Consider the following 12,608-nt stretch of genomic DNA (forward strand, 5'->3'; position numbering starts at 1 on the left):
ACTGTAAAAATCCATCTGGTTTATGAGCCTTGTAAAGCTCGGACTTCCAAAACATGGCACCTAATTGGGGTGCTTGGGAAGGTTTGGGTTATTGTCATTGCCTGTGCCTGTGTCTGTGCGTCATTGTCATTGTCTGTGAAGGTTTGGGTTATTGTCATTGAACTGCCAGGAGAACTGAGCTGGATTTTGTGTCTCCAGCCCTGAGTTTTTTGTTGTGGTACAAGTCTGACCCTGCTTGCCACGAACTGCCTCTCCAGGCTTGCAGCCAGGATGGTTCTCCACAAAACTTATTTAGACAGGAAGGCCATGGAGTGCCTGGTTTAGGGGAACCTAAAACCTGGCTGGCAGGGCAGTGGTGAAGTGGGGACTGTCCCTTGGCACCCCAAGACACAGTGGCCATCTGCCTCTCTGTGTCCTGGCAGAGTCACAGGAGCCCTCAGGGCTGTGATCTTCAAAGACCTTGGTGTAACAAGAACCACAGAGAATCACAGAATCACAGAATACTCTGAGTTTGAAGGGACCCACACATATAATCAAAGTCCAGCTCCTGGCCCTGCAGGAGAGCCCGAAGAATCCCATCATGTTCCTGAGAGTGTTGAGTTTCTCAAGCTCTGTCAGGTTTGGTGCTGTGACCACTGCCCTGGAGAGCCTTTTCCAGCACCCAGCCACCCGCTGGGTGAAGAATATTTTTCTAATATCCAAACAAAACTTCTTGTGACACAGCTTCAGGGCATTTCCTCAAGTTCTGAAACTGCTCACCAGTGTCTGAAACTATCTGGAAATGCGTCCTTGTTCTCCTTCACCTCTTCCTCCCACCCCTTGCTAATCTGTGCCCTGGGTGGCAGCCTTCCATCCATTGTCCCAGCACTCCTTCCTGAAGGAAAAGCAGCATCTTGGATGCTTCCAAAGGTGTGAAATACAGACAAATATGTGAAATACACAGTGCTGGCACAAACACCGATAGAGCCTGGATGCTGCTTGTAAATAAATCTTCTTGGCTTCTTTGGGATTTTTCCCGTGTATCAGAACTCACAATTCAGGATTTTAGATGCAGGTACGGAATTTCTGCTTGTGTCACAGAACTGTGCTTTGCAAACCAGGATCAGGAGAAGCTTGGCTGTCAGACCTCTGATAATCTCATCTTTTCAGTAAAGAATAATGTGTGCTTGAGAGAAATACGCTGACATGAGGAGAGTCATTGAGTGTGTTCTCACCAGCAGGGTGATCAGGATTTTCTATGATGACTGTGAGCACTAAGGAAGCCAGAACAAAAGATGACAAATGATTTTGTAAAAGGGATCATCAGAAGACACAGCAGGTTCAGTGATCTTTGAGGCTTGTTTTAACAGATGAGCAGACTCCTGAGAGATGTAATCTACCCTCCTGCCTGGTTGCAGAATTGCTGGAGGGCAGGTTATTTTATGTTATTTTATTTTATTTTATTTTATTTTATTTTATTTTATTTTATTTTATTTTATTATTTTATTTCATTTCATTTTATTTCATTTCATTTATTTTATTTTATTCTATTTTATTTTATTTTATTTTTATTCTTTCTACAGCCTATACCTTGGATAGGATGTATGGCTGTTCGTGTCTACTTAAAAATTGGAGTAAAAAAACTTTGAATGAGGAAATCATCCATAGTTTCTACAAATGTACAGAACTAGTAAAAACATTAAGCTTGGAGACGTGCATAAAGTTGGGTCTTGATAGAGTTTGCCAGCTGGGAACATGCCATTTGCAGGTGCTTTGGAAGCAGTTTCCTGGTTGCTACTGAACATATTTCCTTAAAGAAAGAAGAGGGAAAATAATCTAATTTAATACAAACTAGTAGCTCAGATGATGTGGAAGTGCTGATGAGAATTACCTAAAATGTGCTGGTTAAGACGTAAGCTTGTGAGTTTTGCAAATATTACATAGAGATTGGTATTAAACCTCAGCAGAGTTCCCACCCTTGGATTTTAAAAACTGCAGGGCTAATTAAGCATCTCCATTACCTGTGGCAGCAAGGCATTTTATTCCCACCCTACACATGTATTCAGATCTATCTGTATTTGCTGTCCTTCACTATTTCTGTAGTTATTTTGAGGCTGATATTTTTGTTGGGCCATCTATTCTCTCAGTGAAGAGGCAAGATTTCAGTTTATTGAAATTCATCTTGGTGTGGGGAAGATTAAAGCATGGAATTGATTTGAGAAGAGTGCTTTGAAGCCAAAGTACAATCTGTCTTTCATTTACATTTCAGACCTTACCTCACTCTGTATTTGAAAACATTTACTCCACAAATCCCATCTATCTCCACATAATGCTCAGGTACTAGATTTAGACGTAAGTGGACCATCATTTTCTGCCTGAGACATAAGGACATCTTAAATCTTAGTGCTCTAGCTTGGCACATTTATGGAAGTCTTGGTGCCCCAGTTTCTGCAATGGAGCATTCACCCAGATAAAGATCTGCTTGTTGTACTCCTGTCTCCTCTAAATGAAGATTTGAAGTTCCTGCTCCTCTCCATTAACAACACTATTAGAACACCTGGTCAGATTAGAGCACTCAAGGACAAAAAGAGGAGCTCAGATCTAAACTTTTTTAAACATGAGAGGATGTAAATATACAAGTTTCACCTCACAGAAGGTGTCAGCAGTAAAATCCCTGCTACTCCCCAGCTGTCTTCAGCCTTTTCTCCTAAACATGGATCATGAATGGCTTGTTCCCTTTCTTGTGATTGCAGCCCTGAGGGGCTTTCTGGTTCTCTGTGATTACTCAATCATTCTGTGCTCTGCCCAGCTCCTCCATGCATGAAAAGCAAAGCTGGGACACGCAAACACATTCGCGGTAGAAGTAACCTCAGACCTACAACAAAGTCATTAAACCAACTGATTAAAAAAACTCATTATCATCTCAGTTCTGACAGGGAAAAACTGACCAATGAAGTTAAGCCACCTCTAATTACATATTTTAGACAATGCTGTTCTAACTAATTAGTGAATGTTTGTACAGTGATTTGAGATCTTTGTGTAACAAAGAAGGCTAATATGTTGCTATGTGTAAATGATAGAATTGATAATTTAGAAAATACAGAAGCACAGAGCCGGGTTACCCTTATCATTTCATCAAAGCCAGGTTTAACTCTCTTCTTCTTTTGGCTGCTGGCTTAATTAGATAAGGTACTGAATTTAATTAATTCATCAAACCTAATTTGAAAAGATCTCTCGAGTCAGTTAGAGCTTGTCTTATGCCTATTATTCCTATTTGTTGCATCGAGCCTTTAATATCATCATTTTGCTACAATGTTAATGGTAGCTTTAATTGTGTTCTAATTTACAACATTTACTCAGATGGTGGCACTTTCCTCATTTTTTAAGTGTCAAGCATGTGAAAATCTATCACAATTTAGTTTAAGGCAGGGAAATTGCTCTTCTAGCCCTCGGTCAAGTCAGGTACAGGTTATCTCTTTCCCCACGAGTGTAATTCGGGTTTGTAAGTGAAATTATTTCACAGGAAATCGTGTTGAGTTTCTGAAGTTCCATTACTTGGAAAGGTGTTGTGGCAATGATCATCTGGATGCTCTTTCAGGAAATTTTAACTAAATTCTAAGGTTTGAGGCTGAAGTTGGTATTATAACTACGTAATTCATTTGAACACATCTGTGTGTGATGCTCCAGCTTGTTGTACCTGTTTGAAACTTCTTGAAATTACAAAAGAAAGCGTTATCAAGAAATAACCTAAACTGAAAATTTTGCTGTATATTTTAACCAGTTAACAGGACTCTTTTTTTGGCCGTATTTCTACATTCCTAGAGAAACACCACACAGAGAGCAGAGATCGCTTAAAATCAAGATTTCCCTGGAAATTATTTACGTGGTCTGTAAAACTTCTCCTATTGTCATGCAAACTGTGCTGCTGATAGAGACATTGCTAATTAAGTCTGGAGGAGTTCCTGTACTTCTGTGAAAAGCCATCAACACGCTGTGTACATCAAATGCTTTCTCACTCTCCCAGGCACTAGTTTTGCAGAAGTAACCTTGTTCACAAAAGCTCTCTCTTCCTTTTCTTCATTTACCTGTTTGCAGCCCAGTTTTCCAGTGCACAATTAAACAACTTTTTTTCTGATTTCCCTCAGAACGACTATAGGAAGTTATCTATGCAATGCAAGGACTTTGTCGTGGGGGTGCTGGACCTGTGCAGAGACACTGAAGAAGTGGAAGCTATCCTGAATGGAGATGTGAACATCCATTTGTGCCCTGAGCACCACCGACCAAGTTTGAGCAGGATTAAACTTGCTATTAAATACGAGGTCAAAAAGGTAAGCTCTTCCTTTGGGCCCCTGGGGAATACATCTTCACATTTAATTTTGCTTCCTTGATGCCATCTGAAAAATATAAAAAAAGTAGATTTCAGTGGGACCAGGACTGTCCCTAGAATCTGAGCAACTTATGGCTTGATTTGCAGTTTCCCACATCCCTCAATATGGAGAAGGTTATCTGCAAAGTGAAAAATAAATTCTTCTAGAAGTATTTGAAACAACAATTCAGCCTTACAGCAGTGTGTTGTGTGAGTGGAAAATGTTATTCTGGCAAATTTTAGGCCTGGGTGGGCCCAATAAATTGCTCCTACAATATGCATTGATGGAAACTGGGCTCCTGCTACAGGACTCGAAGAGTGTTCCAATTTTTCAAGCTAACATCTGCTCTCTCTTTGCCCTCCCAAACCCACCACCTGCTTCATTTTGCCTCTTGACTGCTCTACTGTGCTGGCTGGAGAAGGTCTTTTCCTGTTATGAAAGCCATTAATTAAAGAGAATCTTAAAATGTATTTGAAATTAAAAGCTTTCATGCAGGAGCACGCAGTACCAAGCCAAATATTTTCTCCTAGGACGTTGTGTCTCTGTTTTGTTCCACCACCAAAACCAAGTAGAACATCTCAGCTGAACGTCATCAGTTCACTCCCAGTCAGATGTTCAACAAGCTGGGTCAAGTTTAGTTGTTGAAATTGTTGCTTTGGTAACAGGAGGCCAAACTTGCTCTGGGGCTCTTTCAGAAAATGAATTAATCTAAGAGATACAGATAGTACCTCATCATGGAACAGTGCCCAGCGATCCATGGCCTGAGAATCATCAGCCACAGGATCACAGAACGTTCTGAATTGCAAGAGACCTTTGTCAGAACCCCAAGCCTTTTCAGTGTGTGAATTCTGTGCTACTTTGCTCACTTATCCCTCTAAAAATTTGCGCCATCCTTTTGATACCAAGACCACGAGCTGGAGTTGCTGTGCTGTTGTGAGCACTTCCACCCTGGCTTACCTGGCTCCAGAGGGACATTCCCCCATTTCTTACCCTGTCTGTATGTGCGACTTTTCACAACACATGAACATTGACCTAAAGCACCCATGGGAGGTCATGTACAGTTGATCTTCTCATGTATAAATATCTTCCTAAGCCCAGGAAAGCTGAGCATCATTTCTGGATCACAGCAACTTGTTGCACACTGGTAATAACTGTTAAACCAATTACAGGATATGAACAGGAGCACTCAGCAGCCTTGTGATGACTCTCAGGTCAGCACTTTTCAGCACATTCTTTTCAGCAGCTGGTGTGTGTCTATGTGTAAGATGAGTATTTAACTGCTAACTCGAAAACAAGATAGTTCAATCTGTGGGAGGCAGAGACACTCAGACAAATGGCTTTGGGCTTTGGCAGTGATGTGGTAATAGACTGATGCTGGTCACACTTGCTGAACAAAGATAGTGTGTTATGGTAACAGGACAATTAATTACTTAAGAGGCAATGCATTTCAGGTGCAAGCTTTTTATTCAGTTTAGAGATATTTAGGTTTATGTGTACCAATCCTGTGCTTTGAAATCCATTTTCATTTTAAGGAAATCCTATAATAGAGAGGGGTCAGAGGGAGGGTGAAGTATTATGCATATTTAATAAACTGATTCTTGGACAGAGTCTTCAGATTTCAAGTCACTTTTTCAAAGCTAATGACTCATCCTGACTAGACCTTGCCCAGTTTTGGGCTCCTCAGTACAGAGAGATGAGCAGCTCCTGTAATGGGTCCAGCAGAGAATAAAGATAATTAGGGGACTGGAGCATCTTTCTTATGAGGAAAGGCTGAGGGAGCTGGGTCTGTTCAGACCTGAGAAGAGAGAGCTGTGAGGAGGCCTCATCAATGTCTGCCAGTGTCTGCAGCGAGGCTGTTGAGAGCATGGACCAGGCTCTGCTCAGTCTTCCAGGTAACAGGACAAGAGACTTCAGAGAGAAACTGATGCCCAGGAAGTTCCACCTGGATATGAGGAAGAATTTTTTTTCTGTTCATGTGACCAAGCACTGGAACAGATTGACCAGAGAATGTGGAGTGTCCCTCACTGGGGATATTTAAGAACTGTCCAAAAATAATCCTGTACTATGTGCTCTGGGATGACCTTGCTTGTGCAGGATTTTTATATTGAGCAACTTTAGGGACTTCAGAATGGTCTGAAAAAGAAAAAGAAACAAACAAACAAAAAAAAACCAAAAAAAACCCACCCCACAAAGGTGTTAGTGGTTATGAGTTATTTTTTTCGTTAAGTTCATATCCAAACTGAATATTTACACTTGCATAGAAAAATTTAAGAAATATTTGATGTTTCAAAAATCTATTTCTGCCATTAGCTTCTTAATTCACATTTCCATATTAATATGAAGTGCCTACAATAGGCTTTCTTTGATGAAAAATTGCACAGAACCATGAAACGCATTGAAAATTATTATTTAATATCCATTATTTTACTTTTACAGCTGCTGATACAGCCTGTATTTCATCACATTTTTATTTCTAGACTCTGGGAAAGATGTCAAGGACTCCCACCCTCAGACAGAAGATAATGTCTTCAGACAGCAATTGCATCTTCAGAGTTTCATCAGCCCTTTACAAAAATCTTTTAAAATCTTCTTTGTTCTTCCAAATTTCTTTGTTACTTCACTGTCCTTGTACAGTGCAGTTACTGCAGTCACAACTGTGCAAGGAAAATCTCATGTTCACGTCAGGGCTGAAGCCTTCTTACCTCCTCTGCTCAGTAAACCTGCAACTGGTGCCTACAGCATGTTTTTTTCCATGCCCTAAATTATCTCTCTGCATTTTTCCTTCTGTGCTTCCAGTTACGGTCCCCTGTTACTTCATTCATTTTTGACTTCAAAAAAGCTGTGGTTCAAATTCTCTGGTTAAGTGAAAGGACAGGGTTTGATTGATCATTATCTTTTTTCTTAATTTACAAAATTTGAGATGAATCTTGTAAAGTCATTCAAGAAAGCATCAAAATTTACAGGCTTCACTTGTTGGTCTCTTTTTTCCTTTTCTTCTGCAAAGCATGCTACTAATACATAAGAGATGATGGTGAGAGGCCTAAGGCTTTAATTCAAGGACTTTCTGGAGAAGATATTTGCAGAATTAAGAACCTCTGCTTTTACATATTTTGCAGCAAGGAGAAACCCCAAATTACAGTAGTTTACAAGGTTGTTTATAAAAATTCTGCATTCCTCTTATTGTTCACACTTTTTGAAGGAACTAAATAATCACTCTGTACCCCAGGATTTTTGGAAAAAATCACTCAAATGTACTCTGCCCAAGTTTTCCAGGGGAATTTTTCCATTTAGATCAATGGTCTTAATGATTTCTTGAAAATTATTAAAATGGAAAGAGTTTGTGAAGATCAAAACAAACAATTTTCAAACACTTAAACATTTACTGAGTCCTGGATTCTTTCCAGGAACTGAACTTTTAGCGCATGTTATAGAATTGTTGCAAAGAGGTTGGAACTACCCTTGGAGAGCCAATGGTGAGAAAATTAGAGTTTTGATGTCTCACAACAAAACCATTTTGCTGCTGTATATCAGCTGCACAAATGCCTTAATATTTTATGTTCTCATTTTAGTCTGTACCAATACGATCCTTTCTTGTTTCTCTTTAATGTTGGCAGGGGACTTGTGTCAACATTTACCTTTAGGTGTAAAGCTGCTGCTCCTCTGTAGGAGGTGACATTCATTTCCCTTCTTTCCCAATGGCAAAATTATCATTGCTCTATTCTTTTAATTGCAAATGTTGAGTGCCCAACTCTGTCTTCTCAGCAGCTCTGCTCATAACCACCACAAAGCAAGAGCACCTTTCTCTTTCATGAGTTTTAACTTCATTAACAGTAAGACACACAAATTGGGTTGGGGAAAAAAAATTAAACAGAACACCAGATGGCTGTGTAAATTCTATTTAAGACAGAGCTGGAACAGGAACTTTTTATAACTATATTATTAATAATTAACATATGGAGGATGCTCTGAACAGAATACTCGTGGCTGCATTAGATTATAACTTTTCACTGCGTTGGTCACACGACTCAGATACCCCAGGGCACGAGAAGTTCCAGTTCTCATTAACGGCTGCAGCAGCCTGAATGGGAGCTGGAGAAGGTTAATCCCTGAATGGACAAGAGAACCAGCCCTGCCTGTGCTGAAGAGACAGTTTTGCCCCCTAAAATGTGCAGTAACAGACACTGCCCCAAACACAGCTCCACCAGAGCATCCTTAGGTTACCTGGGACAGCTTGGCTTTTTCTCAGGAAGCACAGGAAAATAAGGTGGAGAGCAGAGGACAAGAGAAACCCAGAAGTGACAAGAAGCTCAGAGAGCAAGGAGTGTATCTGTGTCACACCATGGTGGGAGAGATCTGTGTGCTCTCAGTTATCCTGCATAATCCTGGGGATGCCCTGGGGAGGGAGTGCTGCAGGAGAAAGGGGAGAGGGACCAGGGCCTGGCCCACAGCCTGCACACCAGCCTTAACACCAATGGAAAACTACACTGGGGTAACCCAAATGAAGTTATTCACATCCACACCTTGAATTTAGGAATTTCTGGTAGGACAAACAGTGAGCGTTCAGTGCCCCAGTGGCTGTCACATGCACAGATATGGCTTGGAAGAGGACAGAGTGGTTTACCATCTGATGAGAAGCCTCAGTCAAAAGGGCTTTCAGAAAATTGTATTTTTGTTTCTGCAATCATCTTTCCCCCCGCCCCCACCCCTTTTTTAGTTTCAGGACTATTTAACTGAGGTCTTGTGAAGTCACTGATGGCTTGGACAGTGGTGGTGGGGAGAGAAGTATCTATCTCTTGATTCTCTCAGGCGAGCGACAGTGAATAGTGTAAAATGTAATTTAACATCAGTGGAAACACTGTGGTCATTCTGGACTCTAAATCTTATCCATGTGATTTTTCTTTTTACATTTTTAATTGCATGTTGCAGATGTTTTGACAGAGGTTGGAAAGGGAAGGAGTTATTTTCTTTCCTCACAAAATGCATTTCTATATCTGAGTATTTCATTAGCAAGGTTCCTTCCTCCCACTAAAATCTGTGACTCTGATTATTTCCTTTTTCCCAGATGTTTTAATTTCTTTTCTTTTCCTTGATGAATCTCATTTTGTTATTTCCTGCACATCCATCCATCCTCTTAAGGTTTCAGTGAATCATTTCTCCATCCTGAACGTTGTCTGCAATATTCCCAGTTTACTGTAATATGCAGACTTAATTATTTTCATTTGCAGAATGTCACAGGGTCTTAAATGTCTGTCAAGATACTGACAAGTAAGCACAAGAACACATCAAAACCATCGTGTCACAGATGAAAGGACTTAAAATTACCTTTATTAATAATTATTAATAAAATTCCCATAGAAAATAGCAAATTATATGCTTTGCTACAAATCTGACCTTAGCTGACTCCAGTTTTGACTTTTCCTAATTCCCCATAGGCAATAGACCTGTAAAGGTGCATTTGGGATGGAAAGTCAGATATGGATGTGTAGAACCCTTAAAATAAATATAAATAAATCAGTATTTCAAGCTATTGAGGGTCTTTTATCTAGTGGTGTTCAAATGTGGATCTTCATGGACACTGTCCCAGGGTGAGGCTCCCTGTGTGAGCTCCTTGTCACACACCTGTAGAGGTCTGCATTAGGGCACACTTTTGGGACTTTATACCTGATGGAGAGAGAAGTCTCATTCTATGAGTGAGTCTGTCTACCCATCATTTATTCCCATTCCTGCTGGGAATAAATCCATCTGCACTAGAGGCATCTGAGCCAGAGCACCAGCCCAGTGTCTTCACCATGTAGCCATGGGAAAATAATTCCTGGCTCTCCTGAGGGAGGAAGAGGTTATGGCATTTTAAATATCTCCTTCTGTGCCCTCTGTGGCTGTTTTTTTAGACACCAAAGGGGCATTTTTGTTCAGTAGTTTTTTTATAGTGGCATGTTTTCAGATGAATAATTCAATAATAAGGATTTTCAAGTGGTTTTGATTTTGCACAGATATGAAAATCCTGGAATGTTAAAGGCTGGGACTTGCAATTCCGTTTTCAGATAAATAATTCAGCTATAAGATTTATTCATATATGTAAAAAGACGAGAAATCAGACAGTAACAATAAATCTCTTCAGAAAACATGCAGCCCAGTAGAAGAAGAAGCTAAAGTTTTCCAAAGAGTCAACCAGCTTATTCCCTACCCTAGAGAAGTATGCTAAGCCCAAAAAAAGCCCAATCTTTGTCTCAAGAAAGTCAAATTATAAAGAAACTTAAGGCAAAGCAAGGTTTAAACTGAACCAATCAAAGAATTTGTGCAAACTCTACAATTTCTACTTACACACATCAAACAAATCAGACTTGCCTTTTCATTTCATATGGTAGAAAATTAACAGGAGAACAACAAAAGTCCCCTCCATTTTTATTATTAATTTTACCTTCCCAGTCAGCACTGAAGAACATTAGTGTCAAGGGACAAACTGCATTTGCAGTGGTCTTGGCAGTTTTATTTACCTCATTAGACTAATTTATTTTTATTGGGTTTTAAGTTGTGCCTGGTCAAAGCCTGTTTCCACCCACATCACTCACCCTTGCAGGATCATGCCGTGCCCTTTAAAGAGCTGAGCCACACGGGGGCTTTGGGGCAATCACAGCAGCACTGGGGTGACCTTCATGCCCTGGTTCTGTCCCCTGTCACCTTTGCAAAGTGAGATCCCAGTCCTGCTCATGCACTCACTGATTCAGCAGTGGCAGATCTGCCCCACCACTCCTGTTTTATAGAGCAGAATGAGTCACAGGAAGGAGATGTGGCTGTAAACTGGAGCTATGTGAAGGTTTGAAGTGTTCAAAATTATCATTTTGTACTGGGTAGCACAGGTCATCCAGCAAGTGGATCCGGATATTGGATTTCAATAAAACTGGGGGATGTGTGAGTATCCTGGGTTTTGATGTATTTGCCCTCTGCCAAATGGCTCTAATAAGAAAGACATTTTGGTTCAGAAGGAAACAAGGTGAAAGGTTTTGTGAAAGGTGTAATTTCTTACTAAAACTGTACTAAATCCTTGTGGGTCTATGCCTTAAAAGTAACTCAGAGGCTGAAGTTTCACAATTAGATGGGTTTTTTTCCTGATAATCCTGGCTCATCCGAGCCTGGCTTACAAACACAAATCTTTTCCCTTTGCTACAGGTTTAAAGACACTGAAGTTAGACTCCAGGTAGCAGGTCTGAATATTCACCAAGCCTGTCACAAAGCCCATCTGAGGGATGAGCAAGAACCTCATGAATATTTGTGAGATGCCATTAGACAGTCAAATGAACCCCAGGGACAGAGGGAAATCTGCAGCAATCCTCAGGGCAGGGAAATTTCCTTGTTCTCTGGGTGTCTGCAGCAATATCTCGGAGGACCTTTTGTCTGAGAGTGTTTCCTTTTATGCCATGCTTAGATCCCATTGAAACAAGACTTGATAAGTTGGACTTTCTTTCATCCATGGAAATATTTCTTTTGCATCTGGACAGAGGAATTTGGACCTGTTTTTACTCTCTCTTGTAAGGTTAGTCTGGTGCAAAGTGTTTTTAAAACAGGGCCCGTGGCCATAGGTAGAATTTAACTAAAATTAGAGCAGGTCCTCTTTTGTGAAAAGGTCCCAGTGTAAGAGCATTGATCTTTGGAATGGAACTTTAGTTGTTATTTTTAATTCATTAGCAATAGGGCATGTACTTTTCTATTTCTTAAACTTTCTGCAATTTTATATGCCTCTCTTGCAGCCACAACAGCAAAGAGTGAACCAAGTTCCAGCCAGATTTACCTTCCCACAATTTCAGCTGTCAGACTGTAATAGCACATGCATTTGCTAAAAGGAAAACTTTTTTTTGCACTCCAGAGCATGAAATAAATACATAATATAATCTACAATATCCCACCTGCTTCTGCTAAGGTCTCAGAATATCTTCTACAAAACAAAAGGCTCTTTGTTCACTTGGAGGTTCAGAGAGCAGAGTACAACGTGGAGATAAGGAAAGGCTTCTGCCTGTGCTGGTCTTTCCCTGCACTCTGTGTTTTCCAGCAAACTTCAGTAATTCCCACTGAGCTCTGTAATCTTCTGCTCTGCATCAAGGGAAACGGCTCTGTAATGGGTCTTTTACTGGATAAAAAAAATGTTTTGACACATTTTCCACCTTTTTTCCACCCCCAAAAATGTATGTTTCAGTTCAAGAAAAGTATTTTATTCAATGTAAATGCAGACCCTTCATTTAGACTTCAAGTCTTAAAAATGCCTATAAT

General features: G+C 40.3%; 1 protein-coding gene across 1 annotated transcript in view; it reads left to right on the forward strand.

Moving 5' to 3' along the window:
* TRPC7 (transient receptor potential cation channel subfamily C member 7) overlaps positions 1-12,608 on the forward strand; it is a 63,988-nt gene that overhangs the window by 15,889 nt on the left and 35,491 nt on the right. The window contains exon 2 of the mRNA XM_040078278.2: positions 4,125-4,307. Within this exon, the coding sequence (XP_039934212.1) occupies positions 4,125-4,307 (183 nt within the window). The remainder of the gene's footprint in view (positions 1-4,124; positions 4,308-12,608) is intronic.

This window comes from Hirundo rustica, chromosome 14, assembly GCF_015227805.2.
Source record: "Hirundo rustica isolate bHirRus1 chromosome 14, bHirRus1.pri.v3, whole genome shotgun sequence".
NCBI classification, from domain to species: Eukaryota; Metazoa; Chordata; class Aves; order Passeriformes; family Hirundinidae; genus Hirundo; species Hirundo rustica.